We start from the raw sequence: 14,096 nt of genomic DNA on the forward strand, positions 1-14,096 counted from the left end.
TATTTGGAGGCAAGGCTGGTAAGAAGAAAGTGCTGGGGGCAAGCCCAGAAATGGGTGAAACTACCAAAAAGGGGCTTGGGTTTCATAGGCCGCATCAATTCGCGACCTCAGAAACGGTCGTGGATTTTGCGCATGTGTATTAACCGTCTACAGGAGGAGAGTAAAAAGCAATAATGATGGCGTGGTACGGTAAGACCTCTGCTCGAGGAGCCCCTTCCCGCCATGCCGTGCGGAGGTTGGAGGAGGTGTCGCCGTGTAGGGGCGGGGAGGGAGGTGTTACGTCACCGCTCCCCGCGGCTCCGCCCCGCCCCCTCCCTTCCCTCGCTTCGCCCCGCCCCCCCCGTTCACGCCAGTCCCCGGCCAAGCCGGGCGGCGCCTTGCGGCCGCCGTAGCCCCTGCGAGTGCAGCCCGTGGCTGGCGCTGAGAGGAAGAGAAAGGCTGGCGGAGTCGGGTTACAAGATGGCGGTCGCGCAGGGGTAGCTGCGGAGGCGGCCGCGCCGAGCCGAGCTGAGCCGGGCCGGGAAAGCTAGGGGCCGGGCCGGGCGCCGCGCGTTCCCCTTTCAGCGGCAGGGAGCCATGGGAAGCAGCGGGCTGCGGGCCCCGCGCCGCCCCTGAGCCTCCCGTCCCCGCGCCCCGGAGCGGGGCCCGGGCCGCGCCGCGCCATGTCGGACACCCGGCGGCGGGTGAAGGTGTACACGCTCAATGAGGACCGGCAATGGGACGACCGCGGCACCGGGCACGTCTCCACCACCTACGTGGAGCGGCTCAAGGGGATGTCGCTGCTGGTGCGGGCCGAGGCGGACGGTGAGCGCGGCCGGGCCAGGGGGGGCCTGGGCCCGCCCGCCTGCACTCTCCTCCCGGCTGGGCTGAGCCCGGCCTCAGGCTGCGGGTGTCTGAGACTGCCCCCCCGCACACCGGCCTTGTCCGGGGTACCCTTTGCGCCCCACTCCTTGCTGCTGAGGGGGCAAGAAGAGGGAACTTCCCACACCTCCCCCCCCCCCAAGAGAGCAGCGCCTCTTCCTGCCTCCTCCAGGCCAGAAGTTGTTAGTTTGACCCCTAACTCTTGCCTTGAAGTGATCCCCAGGGCCCGGGTCTCTGCCCTCACCAGGAGAGACAGGCCCTGTCTCTGAGCGAATGGGTCACACGCCCACCCCCCTGCTTGTGTCCCCAGCTGCTTCTGTTGTGGCTGGTGTTGGGGCAGCAGAAGCTCCACTTTGGGACTTATTGGGTTGTGTTGGGAACAGGCAGGTGCGCACATGTTTGTGCGGGGGGGGGGGTACAGTGGTGGTGGTGTCCCGTTGAGATACATTTACCTTTGTTTTTTCGGGTGAAAAACGTAACTGGCAACTCGGTCAGCCAACAGGTGCTAATGTGCTAAATAAACCTTCTGAGCCTGGGATAGATTACCCCTGAGCTGTTGCCAGGCTACAAACACTCCCACTGTACACACAGAGTCAAGCCTGTGGGTTTGTAGGTGACTGGTTTGGGAAAGAGTTGGAGCAAAGGGCCCATGTTCTTGAGTAGGCAAGCGGGGGGTTGAGAGGGGGTTGCTGCACTGTCTAATCTTCGGTGCTGGTATGTGGGCTTATAGAAGTGCCCTTCACAAATGTCAGTTTGCCCTGCAGAATTGCATAAAACATGACAGTAAAATCCAAAGTAAATGGCTTACATATTAAGAGAGTATTTTATTTCCGCTTGTCACCTAGTTTATTGGTGAGGTTGCAGGGAATTATGCTAAAGTGCAAAATGTCCTCCTAGGCTGGTTGGAATATGTGGATGATTTAAAAGAGCAGCATCCAGCTTTTCAGGCTGGCGTGCCACAAATCTATCTGCTTGCCTTTCCTGAGTGCCCCTCAGATCCCGTTCACTAGCCCAGTTGGCTACTCTGCTTTCTGCACCCTGACCTTTTTCCCAGTCTCTCATGTGCCACAAGTTGGTTATCCCTGATATAGAGCATATGTGATGGCCTGTTGTTGGAAGAGCTATGGAGATATATGTTTTGCTAAACCGACTTTGGTATAATTCTTGTCACCTTGTCAGGTTCGCTACTTTTGGAATCGAAGATAATTCCAAACACTGCATATCAGAAACAGCAGGCAAGTATTTGTTTCTTCCAATTTCATTTACTAACTTGGCAATCTAATCAGTGTTGGTTTTCAGAACAAGGGAAAACTTTTCCACAAAAAACTCCTGATGTCTGTTTTCTTTGCAGGATAACAGTTTGTTTACAAGCTTGAAAAATGTGGTTAATCTTGTAAATTCATGTACTGGTACAAGACCTTATTGGTCCTTAAGCACTATAGAGGTTGTGTAATTTGGGGAATAACTTGAACTCATAAAAATAGAAATAGGTAGAGGCTTATACCTGACTCGCTAACTCAGTAGTATATGAAATAATTGTCTTGTTCAGGAAGGCGGCACCTCTATTGGGAGTGTTTCTCACACTCCTTTCTTTAGTATTTCTTTGAAAACAACATCAAGAAATCTCCGTGGGGGGTGAGGCGGGAGAAGAGTTTTGTGCAAACCTTGAAAAACCTAAAAGCCTAAGAATAGTGACTGTTCAAGTCTCTCTCACCCTGTCTAATTATACTTTGGGAGGCCAGCTTTCTGTAATTCTAAGGAATGAAACAGTTGGGTACCATACTAATGTCATGTTAATAGTGTTTAATCCCTTTAAATATACAACTACATCTACTTTGCTTTTATTACTCATTTCCCTGTTTTTATCCTCCTCTTCTCCCCTCCTCCCCCCAGTTCTCATGGGTTATTATAGTGCTCTTTCCATACTCCTTGTTTTTCCCCTCCCAAATGAATTTCTTCCCATTTTATGACTTCCAAAAGTAGAAACGCAAGAATTTTTTGCCATCAAGAGTCACATTTATGAGTACAGAAATATGCATATGAAGGAATATTATTAAGGTGTATATTGTGTTTAGTGTTGAACACAGCAAAATTATTGCTTTGGTTTTATTTAATCTGACAGTGACCTTCAGTCTTGGATCTAGATCCTCTGAAGATTGTGTTACCTACTTTCAGAAGTTTCTCTTTTTTGGATGAAAGTGGTGTTGTGTGAGTGGAGTATAGAGAGGTCCTAGGAAGGTTGTGATTGGGAAGAAAGAAGGGATGGTCTTTAAGGTAGCTGGGATTTTTCAGTGCCCTGCACAGAAATATCAGGATTGATTTGAACTGGATTTTGCACTTACTGTCTTTATGAAATTGAATCCAGACAAAACAGAGGTGATAGTGGTGGGCAGACCTCTTGACTTGGCAGGGATTGGGACACCTATGCTGTTGACAGGGTTCAGTCTCCCACTGTATCTCAGAGTCTTGGGCTTGAGTTACTTCTGGCTCTTCTGCTGCTCTTGGATCTTTAGTCAGCAGTGTGGATGTGAGCACCTTTCACCAACTTATGGGAAGGCTATGACCCTTTTTTCAGATTCAGATCTGGCCACTATCATCCATGTAGAAACTGTAGAACACTGTGGCATGCCTTGTGATGGGAGTGAGCTGCTAGGAACATATAACGCTGCTGCTCCAGACTGTACTGGTTCCCAGTAGTTTTCTGGTGTACTTCAGGGTGCTGGTTTTGGCCTAGAATGCTCTAAATTACCTGAATCTTACATGCCTAATAAACTGCCTTCTCCCTTCTGCTTCGTTGTGATCCCAGAGTTTGACTGAAAGCAGCTTCTGACAAGTACTACTAATGCACCAAAAATGCACAAGACAGTTGCCTTCCTAGCTGGGCAAACAAAGCTAGGCTGGCATATTGTTTGGAGGGGTTCCGTTTTATGTTGATACTCTACTTGCTTTTTAAGTTGTTTTATAAGTTATTGTAAGTTCCTCTGAGCATTGTTGGGATGTGACATATAGGGAATGTCTATGCATGCGATTAATGTGACTGAATAAACTCCTGCACTGTTCATGCTGGTGTTTGTTGTTTCCAGGCGCCATGTTTACACATGCATCCAGGACTATAGCACGTTGAGCCAGGTCCAAGTAGCCCCGGCCAGCAGGATGCCCCAGGGTCAGTTCCAGCCTGGGGCTGCTCCAGCCTGACTCGGTGTACTGTGGAGAAGCTGGCTGGGGCAGGAGGGTGCTCCAGTGTGGGACTGCATGGCAGACAGCCCCCCACACTGAGGCACCTTTGTGCCACAGCCAGCCTCATGAGTGTCAACACATGCATTGCAGTGTTCTAAATAAGAGTGCTGTAGGATAATACTTGTGTTGAGTACTAATCTATGGCAGCATTTTTTTACAGTGGCCTAATAGGGCTGCATGTGTAGACGCTGAGACTACTGCAGAGCTAACTAAGTGATTCTGCAGTAAGCATCTCATGTGGATGTGCCCATAATGTTGCTGAACAGGCAAGTTGATTTCTTTGGCCTTTTTTGTCCTAGGACTCTATATATCTGCCTCTTCGTAAGAGCCCTCTGCATAAAAATGGTAGTAAAGTTCTAGAAGACACCACAGTGTCTCTGGCTCTCCTTTTGAGGGGGCGAGAGAAATTTTAAAATTCTTTGTATGCCTTGATTTGTTTTGGATCCTGTTTTTGTTGAATTCAATATTTTTAAGGAAAGAGAAGTTAGGATATTTGAATATGTCTATGTGGAAGGTAATTCTCCACACAATGGAGAGATTTTTCTGATGAGAAATGTTTTGTAGTATTTTCAAAAAGGTGATTAGATTGTCATCTTGTTTAGCTGCTTCTGGAAGTTCATTCCCTTTCACATGCAGTGTCCTCAAGTATTCTGTGCGGCTTTAGGACAGTGCAAATCAAAACCCATGATAAAGCACAACTGCCTTAGTATTAAACTGCTGCCTTTGTTCCTAGATATGGAGGATTGCAACAGTCAAACCTATGTACTAGAAAGCTATGGCTTACCTTAACATTTTGCCTGATTGTATCAGATCTAGATAAGGCCAACCATAAAGAAGAGTAGGTAACTTTCCATTGTTGTTGTCTGAGTATTGAAGTATAGTACATAACCTAAAGTCTTCGGACTACTGAGCAATTTAACAGTTATGGAGAGATTCCTTCAATGGGTAGTATCATAGAAGAAAGTTCCTGCTCCTGCCTAGTATGATATGCATCTTGTCAGAGTTCAGCTGATCTAATTAATTCAGGAGGTAATACTGGGCACAGGTTTTGTTGCTGAACAGGTGAGATTTATTTCTTTTGCATTCTCTGTTCTAGGATTTTATTGCTGTCTCTTACCTGATAAGGTACTCTGCTTTGTAATTTAGCGTGTACTTAAGGGTGGCTAACGCAACCTTTCTTCAACCAAAGAACACCCACCCACAAGGTAGTGGGTGTTTGGATTTTGAGGCGTCCTAAACTCGCCTTACCTCTGAGGGTTGCAACATGGTGGTATTTTGTAGGAGCTACCCTGCCATAAGTAGCCCCACCATGTTGCCACCACGCCCTCCAGTTAGATGCAGTTTACAGTCATGTCCAGGACCAGAACAAGGGTGGCTACATTGCAAAACAGTGTTTAAGTTCCTTTGTCCTCAGTGATAGTGCATTTATTCATGTGCGTTTCTAAGACTTCTGGAAGTATATCCAATGGATCTGTGTTGTGGTAAGATTACCATTCAGTTAATTCTTTAATGGGAAAATGTTTGTTCTTTCTGAGCACAGTGGCAGAATTTGTTTTTAATACTGCATTAGAATTGCCCTGAGTCAAGTGTTACTGTTTAATGCCATACATGTGACTCGTTCTGGAAGGTGGTCGATTATAGAGCATGAAGCACAGAATTGGTATTTTAGCAGCAACTTGCATTCATGAGAAAGCTGCAGCGTGGGGTTTTGGTTGTTTTGTTTTGTTTTGTTTTTAAAGGACAGATGAGCAGAATTGGAGGATTGAATTCTGAGTAATTGTGGAAAGGTAGTAAATCTTCGAGTGGTGCTAAATCTTCATTCGTGCTATGTAGTGCTGTTTTAGTTACTGACAAGTTGTGCTCACTTGGGTAGTAGCCCATACCAACTTTTGTGCCAGCCAGTTCAGAGTACAGATTGGGGGCAGGATTTTTGTGGGCAGATTGGGGTTGAAATAAGGATAAAAACAATTTGCAGTGACTACAGCTTACTCTTCCTGTTAAGAATAAGGGGGTAAATTTCTGTACTTCTTCCATCTTTGATACTTGTGTAATGTTTCCCATATGAAAACACTTATTTGGGGAGCTGGATTAACTGGTCATCAACAGAATTAATCATTTATTAATATTTGCAATGAGATCCATCACTTAACCTTCCATACGCAGAGAGGAGTCCAAGACGTGTTTCTGGCATGAGTAAGAAGGGAAGGTTGGTGAGCTCTATGGCACTGTATATCACTTTATTTCCCATTGAAGACTCTCCATAATTATGTTGGCTAGGTTTACACTCAGTAGGTTTTATTTTTGACCTTAAGTCTGATTGCTACACTGGTCTTTACGGAACATTCCACACACTTCTTTCAGGCTATAAAGTGATTCCTAGGATTCAATACTAGCCTCTTCAAATGCATGAAGTAGCTCATTTAATTGGCAATTAACTAATCACTTACCTACATGGTAGTTATAACAGCATAAGATAAAGAGTGGATTTAAAATGATATGTTGTGCAGATGTTTTATTTATTCTTTGTCTACATCAGGGCTGTCAAACTTGCCTTGGGCCTGCTGTGGACCACAGGGGCTGTTCCCACAGGGGCAGTGTGAGTCCAGGAGCATGTGGCTGCATGGAGCTGAGTTTGGGACAGTGTAGAGCTTGGGTAGCACATGGCTGTGGGTGCACCGAGTTGTATTTTGGGCAGTGATGTGGAGCTGGAGCCAGTGGCATGCTGTGGTGCAGAAATGGTCGCTCCTCAGATCTGTGCTATTGTCCAGTCAGAGCTGTGTGACACCACACATCCCTGGCTCCTTGCTAATGCACGCTCCCAGCTTTGCCCCAACACAACTCCATGCCACCATACACCCTAGGCCTTAGCTCCTGTACACCCCTGGCACTGCCAGCCAGCCAGAGCTCTATACTGCTGCCCAGATGCAGCTCCACATTGCTGCCTGGCAGCCTGAAGCTCTGGCTAGTCTGCAGAACCAGGGGAATGTGGCAGCGTGGAGCCAAAGGTGTACATTTATGGTAGCCCACCAGGCCACTGGTGGGCTGGATGCAATGGTTCAACAGGCCAGATGTTTACCTGGTCTACACTCACCTGTCTCTTCCAGAAGTTTTGGTGACAGCCAAGCCCCCAGAGCTTATGCGCATGCACACACTTAGAGCCTCACATGGCTGTGACACCAGAGCATCAAGGGCATTTGGGGAAGGTTTAAGGGAACTTTGAAGTTGGCAGGATGCAAAAGAGTACATATGTAGTTTCTGCTGGTAGCTTGATGCCAGTAGAAGTCTTACTGTGCCCAACAGTTGGAATAATTTTGCCAGTAGAAAGAAAGGTTCTGATATTGCAAAGGATCCTGGACTATGAATATGGCCAAAATTCTGCCAGTGAAACTTGAGTTCTTGGAAAATTTTAGTGTAGGCTCCCCTTAAGAATTCCTTTTTGATTTAGCTTATGTTGCTTTGGAAGCAGCCTAAACAAGATTAGCCCCCAAAAGAGAGGGCTTTTATTCCAAATTAAAAACCTTCAGAAAAGAAATTACGTTAGTATAATTCATAAAAGTTTCCTGTTTAGGCAAATCTTAACTCCAGCAAGGATATCAAACTTTCTAAGCTCCATAGGCTAATGGAGTGGTATGGAGCTGGTACATGGGCCAGATTGGGCCCACAGACTGACTGCACATCGCATGCAGCGCACATCCCAGACTGGTCCAGCATGCCTTGTGTGATAGAAAGGGAAATCTTATCCCTTCATCGTAATTGCAAATGAGAAACTCCACAACTTTCCTGTACCCTCTATAACTGTTTTTCTTTCTGTAGCATTATGGTAACTAGAGAACCAGAGATAAGGTATTGTTAATCCTCTTCTGTTGAGCAAAGAAATTCCCAAAATTTGTGTGTTCTGTTTTGGAACTGCTTTAACAAGTTTTGTGAGGTTTGCTACCCTCAGAATTCTTATTCCTTCTTTTTCCGGTTCTTGAAAGTTGCAAAATTTACAGCCAAAAGAAACGCATTTACTATTGCCATAGTGAAAACCAACCAACCATGGTATTGACTCATAAAGTAGATAACATTTCTACATAAATAGATGCGAATTGAGTAGCACTGTAGTCAAGCCAGGGCTGGGCTTAGATGAGTCTTGGAAAATAAGACTTTTCAGATCCACTTTATAAATGTTCCTAGGATTTATTTTCCTTGAATTTATCTAAAAATTCTAAGGGTCCTACCATCCTTTAGGATTCACTGTTGGCAAATACAGAAGAGGAATGGAATGGACTGGGGAAAGAGTTTTGAAGAAAAAATGAAGTTTTGTAGTGGTGCTCAAATGAAAATGTGGTAAAAGGTTTGTTAACTTGTTAGCAGAAACTGTAATTTAATCTTTTTGATGCTATATGATATTCTATCTGGTATATTTAATATTGTTATAGTAATTACTTCCTTAAATTTTTTTTCAAACTTATTTTATACCTTCAGTCAGTTTTGCATTACATGCTGGAAATATGTTTGGAAAATAATAAGTATTTATTTTTAAATAGGACACCTTGATTGTTTGGTCAGAAGCAGAGAATTATGATTTAGCACTGAGCTTTCAAGAAAAAGCTGGCTGTGATGAAATTTGGGAAAAAATCTGCCAGGTACAGTAAACTTAAATTTCTTTACTATTTTGCAATTGTGATTTGTCCTGTTTGGATATTTTTTGTGCTATAATTATAAAGTTAAGTATAAGGGAAGAGTTGGTTGACACTGATGTGTGCAGCTGCTCAGTTCTTACTATACACGTGTTTTGCTAAACACATTATTTTCCACTGTATACACTATACATACCGTTTTTAATCTATCTGATAATTTAATCGTCTGCAGCCCATGAATGGGGCTGTTGTCTTTCTTTGTCGCAGTTACTATTTAATAATACATTCCAAGCAGGTAGAATTTTAAAGATTCATGACTTAAAAATACTGGTTTCCACTGGTCTCTGGTGCAAAAGCAAGGCCATCTTAATTTGATGATGCAAACTGGGACTGAAAAACACACATTTATTTGATTATCCACTATTGTTCTTGACACCATTATTTTTTTAGTGATTTACTCTTCTTTGTAATTAGTTTTATTAAAAATAAAACAAAATCTAATAAGCCACTTACCTTATTCAGAGGTGTGTTCTCATTACTGTATGTACTATGTGCCTGACTCCCTTCCAGATTGAAGCCCAAAAGGAAAAGCTGGATCTTGTAAGGAACAGCGCTTTAATTGTAAATATCACACTAGCATAAAATCAATGCAAGAAGAAAAGGAAGGGTTTTTTGAGATTAGAAATTAACTTTGGCTTCAGGTTGCCATGCACGTTACATTTTAAAATGGCCCAAAATTCTAATATAATAAAAGCTGTCTGTCTGTCTTTCTGTTGGTATCTCTGAGCCAACTGTGCGTGTGCTGATTGGCTGCGAGGGCCCAGAGCATTACGGATAGAGGGAGCCACTGTTCTCCCCACCCCGCCCCCCAACAACAGCTGGCGGGGTTCTGGTGGCAGCGCCCCCTACCACCACCATGTCTTCCTCTCCCCCCCCCCCCCCTGCCCCCTGCTGCTGCCCCCACCATTCTGGGAGCCAGCAGCGGCATGGGATGGAGGGGCTGGAGGGGGTGCACAAGGCTGCACCAGGAGCAGTGGGCAATGAGCCCATGTGGTTGGGAGGTGGGGGGGCACAGGGCTGGACATGTGGGGTGGGGTGGTGTGCAGTGGAGTGGAGTGGACGCTAGGAGAGTGCACAGGGCTGGAGGCAGAGTGGTGGCACTGTGGGGCACTGGGGTTTCATCTCTGCCCGTGCACGTGCCCCCCCCCCGCCCTCCCCCAATCATTCATGATGGGCAATTTGCTAGTACGATTATGATTTCTGATTAAACTACTAAAATTATCTCTTTGCTGTCTGAGCTTACATAATCTTTATGTCCCTCTTAATGTCACTGCTGTGGTTGCAGTGTAGTTTACATAGTCTGTTCTTCTAGTTCTAGTGGGCAAAAAGCTATTCACTGGTGAAAATTGGAGGAACCAAAACTGGAAAATGGGGAGCACACAGTGCCAGGAGCATTTAGCAAAGAGCTAGAGCAGAAGTGGGCAAAATATGGCCCACAGGTGGGATATGGCCCGCAAGACCATTCTGTCTGCCCGCGGGGCCCCTAAAAAGATTTGGAAAATTAATATTTCTCTGCCCAAAAATGACAGGAACCAAGGGCAGTAGGGCCCAAGGGAAGCCCAACGGGCTCCAACAACAGCCGGAAGCAGTGGCTGCCCCAGTGTGGGAATCTCAGGTAAGGTGGGGGTGGCCTTCACAGGGAAGGACGCTGCGGGGGGAGAACTGACCCCTCCCCACCTACATCTGGTGTCCCACGCTGCAGCTGCGCGCAGCCCACATTGGGCTGCCTGTACCCACTCTAGACAGCCTCAGCTTTTCCCCAGGCTTCTTCCCCACGCAGAGAAAAGCAGCCCCTCACCAGCCCCATGGCCGGCGCCCTGTGCTGCAGGTGCTTGCAGCCCACATGGGGCTGTCCGGAGCAGGCGCAGGCTGCCTCAGGCAGGCTGTGAGTAGCTGCAGCGTGGGGCGCCAAGCATGGGGCAGGAAGGAGCTGCTTTCCCCTCCCCACCCCTGCACTTAGCACTACCTGGGGCTGCCTGTGCCTGGGCCGGACCGCCCCACGCGGGCTGCAGGCACCTGTAACGTGGGGTGCTGGCCATGGGGCAGGTGAGGGACCACTTTTCCCCACACCCAGCACCAGCTTCTTCCCTGCCAGTGAGCAGAGTTTTGGGGATATGCGCTGCCCCCTGACTGTACTTCTGGAGGGCATTGGGTGTGAGCAGGCAGGGAGCCGGTGGGAGCACAGGGCCTGCACTGGTGTCCCAGGGTCAATGCCAGTGGGGCCCAGAGCAGGTTGGCAGGAGCACAGGGTCCCAGCCGGCAGGGGCTTTATGGAGCCAAGCCAGCTCCCCCCTCTCCCTGCTGGTGCAGCCCAGCCCAGCTCCACAGACCCCTGCCAGCCTGCACCTTGCTCTGCGCCCCACCAGTGGTTGCCCTGGGACATTGGTCCCAGGGACTGGGGCACCCATCAAGGGGCAGGGCTACCCATGCAGCCCTCAACAGCCTGCCAAAACTGGGTAAGTGGCCCTCTGCTCAAAATAATTGCCTGTGCCTGAGCTAGAGCTTCATCCACCTCTGTAATTATAGATCAATGAATGGAAGAAATTAATATGTTTGATCATACCTTTTTGGTGTGAAGGAGGAATAGTGAAATTTAACAAGTCCTTGATACAAAGGGCCCTTGTGGCTGTAGTAAGATTTATATACTGAAACTGAGTATACACACTTCCCCACACAGTTACATGTGTCTGTAAAGAGACTGTAGTGCAGCTAATTAGAAGCATCTTGTCACAGTACAGGATTGAAACAAGATGGTATAAGGGAAGGTATGCTACTTTGGAATAACGTTTAAATAAGTTTGGGGCATAGGTAAATAAGTTTATTGTCTGGGGATTGAGGATTACTGCAGACCTTTTGAGTCTATTGTTCTTCCAAGTTGAAACCTACCACCACCTACAGGTTTATAAAAGCAGTAGTAAAGTGCCAGTAGTTAGCTAGCATATTGACTTTGTGTACTCAGAATAATGGAATATAAATCTTAGCATCTGTTGCGAAGGAAATGAGTCTAGTGAAAAGCATTAGAAATGGAAGGTCAGGCTTGTTACTTCTTGGTGTCCAGTTGAAATGCATCTCAGATGGTGGCAGTTAAGTTTTCTTTTAGCAATTCAGTGATGTTTGAAATTAATTGGTCTTGGTTAATGTCCTTGTAAATAGGTGTTTAAAAGGGAGGAGGGAGAAACACCATTGCAAGTCTTGTCTCAGTTGGCAGTCTCACCAAAAACATCTATCAAGGATTTATGTTGGTTTGAAAATGGACTATTTTATTCTCCCATAATAAAGTTAAGATACATTATGAAAGCAGTGAGAGGCATCTGGTATTCAGGACCCTCCTCTCAATTTGAACAGTAGGCTAATTAGCAAAAAAACAGGTAGCTTCTTGATATCAAGACCTGAAGAACTAGAACATTTGACATAGTGAAAGAGTATTAAGATCAAGATTGAGGTGAATTGATAGAGCTTTGTAAGGAAGCTTAGTTAAAAATTAATGAACTGCTTGTACCAAGTTTAGCACAAAACGTTTAGCAAAGAGGTTAAGTTTCTTATTGTGAGACTTTTTTTAATAATTAGTCACATAAGTTTGCCTGATTATTGACGTATATAAAGGTATGTTGCTTTTTCTTTCCTACATAACGAACACATCTACACATACATTAATGCACCATAATTACAGAGCATTAAGTTTACTACCTGTAATAACAGATACTAACTTAATGCATCGTAATTGGTGCTACTGTGCTGTAGTGTTGGCACATGTTGTTCACATGATACTAATGCGCAGTAGACTAATTTTAGTGTACATTAGCACAGCTTTTGCCATGACATGCTAATGCTTAGTAGAACTCGTCTAGTGTGCTTCTACCATCTCATGTAAATATTCACTTTATGTTAATTTACTCCTAGTTTGTATACTTTGGAAAATATCTTCTGAATTTAGAGAGGTATATTATTGTCTTCCTAAACCAGTAGGCACAAAAATTGTCTGAAGATGTGCATCCTGGCTCTAGTGTACAATTTAAACACCTGGACAGCACATTAGCTAGTTTCTGTGGAGGAGGACCACAGAGAAATTTTCATGTGCTCTCAGATGGTTTGGCCGAGCAGCTTCTGAATGACTTGAGTTCCCTCCGTGAGACTAGGTGGATGAATAGTGTACAGATTTCCCTTGCTTTATGTGGGTTCTGTATGTGCAAATTCGCTCTTATGCGATGAACTTTTTTATACCAAAAATTTGTTATATGCAAGGTAAATTTACTCTTATGCGATTGGTGTGGTGGAAGCCCTCAATCAGCTGCCATTATGGTAACGTTCGCCACCGCCCTGTGCTTGTGTGTACTGTCTACTGTTAGTGAGTACCAAAATTGTCTTGTAGAAATGGGTTTAGGGGTCAGTACAGTTGAGATCTCTGAATGTATCCCTATTTGTTACGTTGTAGAATGGGTTCCCTTTATGCGAATTTGAGTTATGTGCTGTTTTCCAGGAATGCATGTACAGTTTAAAGTGAGGGAAACCTGTATTTGTACAGAAGTAGATTTACTGGCCTCTCTCAGATCTTTGCCTAAGCAAGCTACGTGTAAACTCCAGTAAAGCCAATAGCCAAAATGTATGTTCTTCTGTTCATCATGTAATTTGGGATTGATAGTACTTCTCAAATTCATAGCGATGTTGGGAATATTAATTTAAAGCTTGTGAAACATTTTAAGGAGAAGATATTGGGTGCCATATAACAGACTCTGATGTGAACGTGTCCTGTCCCACTGCAGTAAATCTATACACTGTAGGTGGCAGAGAATTACACTGTATCAAGCTGCTTCTGCAGAGCAGTACTAGTATCAGTCAAGTAAGCAGTCTCCTTTTGTGTGGGGGAGGGAAGGAAATTCTTTGCTGTTCTCTCTTCAGGCAACCTCTCCAGCTTGGTTGTTCTTGATTACTACCTTCATCTTCTTTGGGTCCTGGCAAAGCTGCAAAATATCCACTTGGATATCTTGCCACCTCACAGTTCTGACAGAGCTAACTCTCACTCTTCCTGGTTTTCCTTCCATCTTGCTTGATGATAGCATAGATAATGGAATTGATTCATTTGTTGATGACTGATCAATGTGTCTACAGAATGACAATAGTCTTGAGCCTAGTATTGATTTGTGATGTAATGTTTTTGTGTCTGGCTTTCATCATTATACTGGAGAGTTGATTTATATGTAACATCTCAATAAGCTTAGGTGGATATGCAAATTTAACTTCCTACAACTTGGGAGAATGAACTTTCTGGATAGTTCAGCTGTGACTTACCAAGAGAGATGGCTACACTGTGAGATCCTC

At 45.3% G+C, this 14,096-nt stretch overlaps 1 protein-coding gene across 3 annotated transcripts in view; it reads left to right on the forward strand.

Moving 5' to 3' along the window:
- Positions 1 to 421: 421 nt before the first annotated feature.
- Positions 422 to 14,096, forward strand: part of PPP4R3B (protein phosphatase 4 regulatory subunit 3B) — a 43,658-nt gene continuing 29,983 nt past the window's right edge. The window contains exons 1-3 of one of the 3 annotated variants that reach the window (XM_019549257.1): positions 422 to 804; positions 2,041 to 2,096; positions 8,628 to 8,726. In XM_019549257.1, the coding sequence (XP_019404802.1) occupies positions 663 to 804; positions 2,041 to 2,096; positions 8,628 to 8,726 (297 nt within the window). In that variant the 5' untranslated portion in view covers positions 422 to 662. Of the gene's footprint in view, positions 805 to 2,040; positions 2,097 to 7,994; positions 8,435 to 8,627; positions 8,727 to 14,096 lie in introns of those variants that run through there. The other 2 variants (XM_019549258.1, XM_019549259.1) reach the window with 2 other exon arrangements.

The sequence above is a fragment of the Crocodylus porosus genome, unplaced genomic scaffold (genome assembly GCF_001723895.1).
Source record: "Crocodylus porosus isolate Cpor-Errol unplaced genomic scaffold, CroPor_comp1, whole genome shotgun sequence".
NCBI classification, from domain to species: domain Eukaryota; kingdom Metazoa; phylum Chordata; order Crocodylia; family Crocodylidae; genus Crocodylus; species Crocodylus porosus.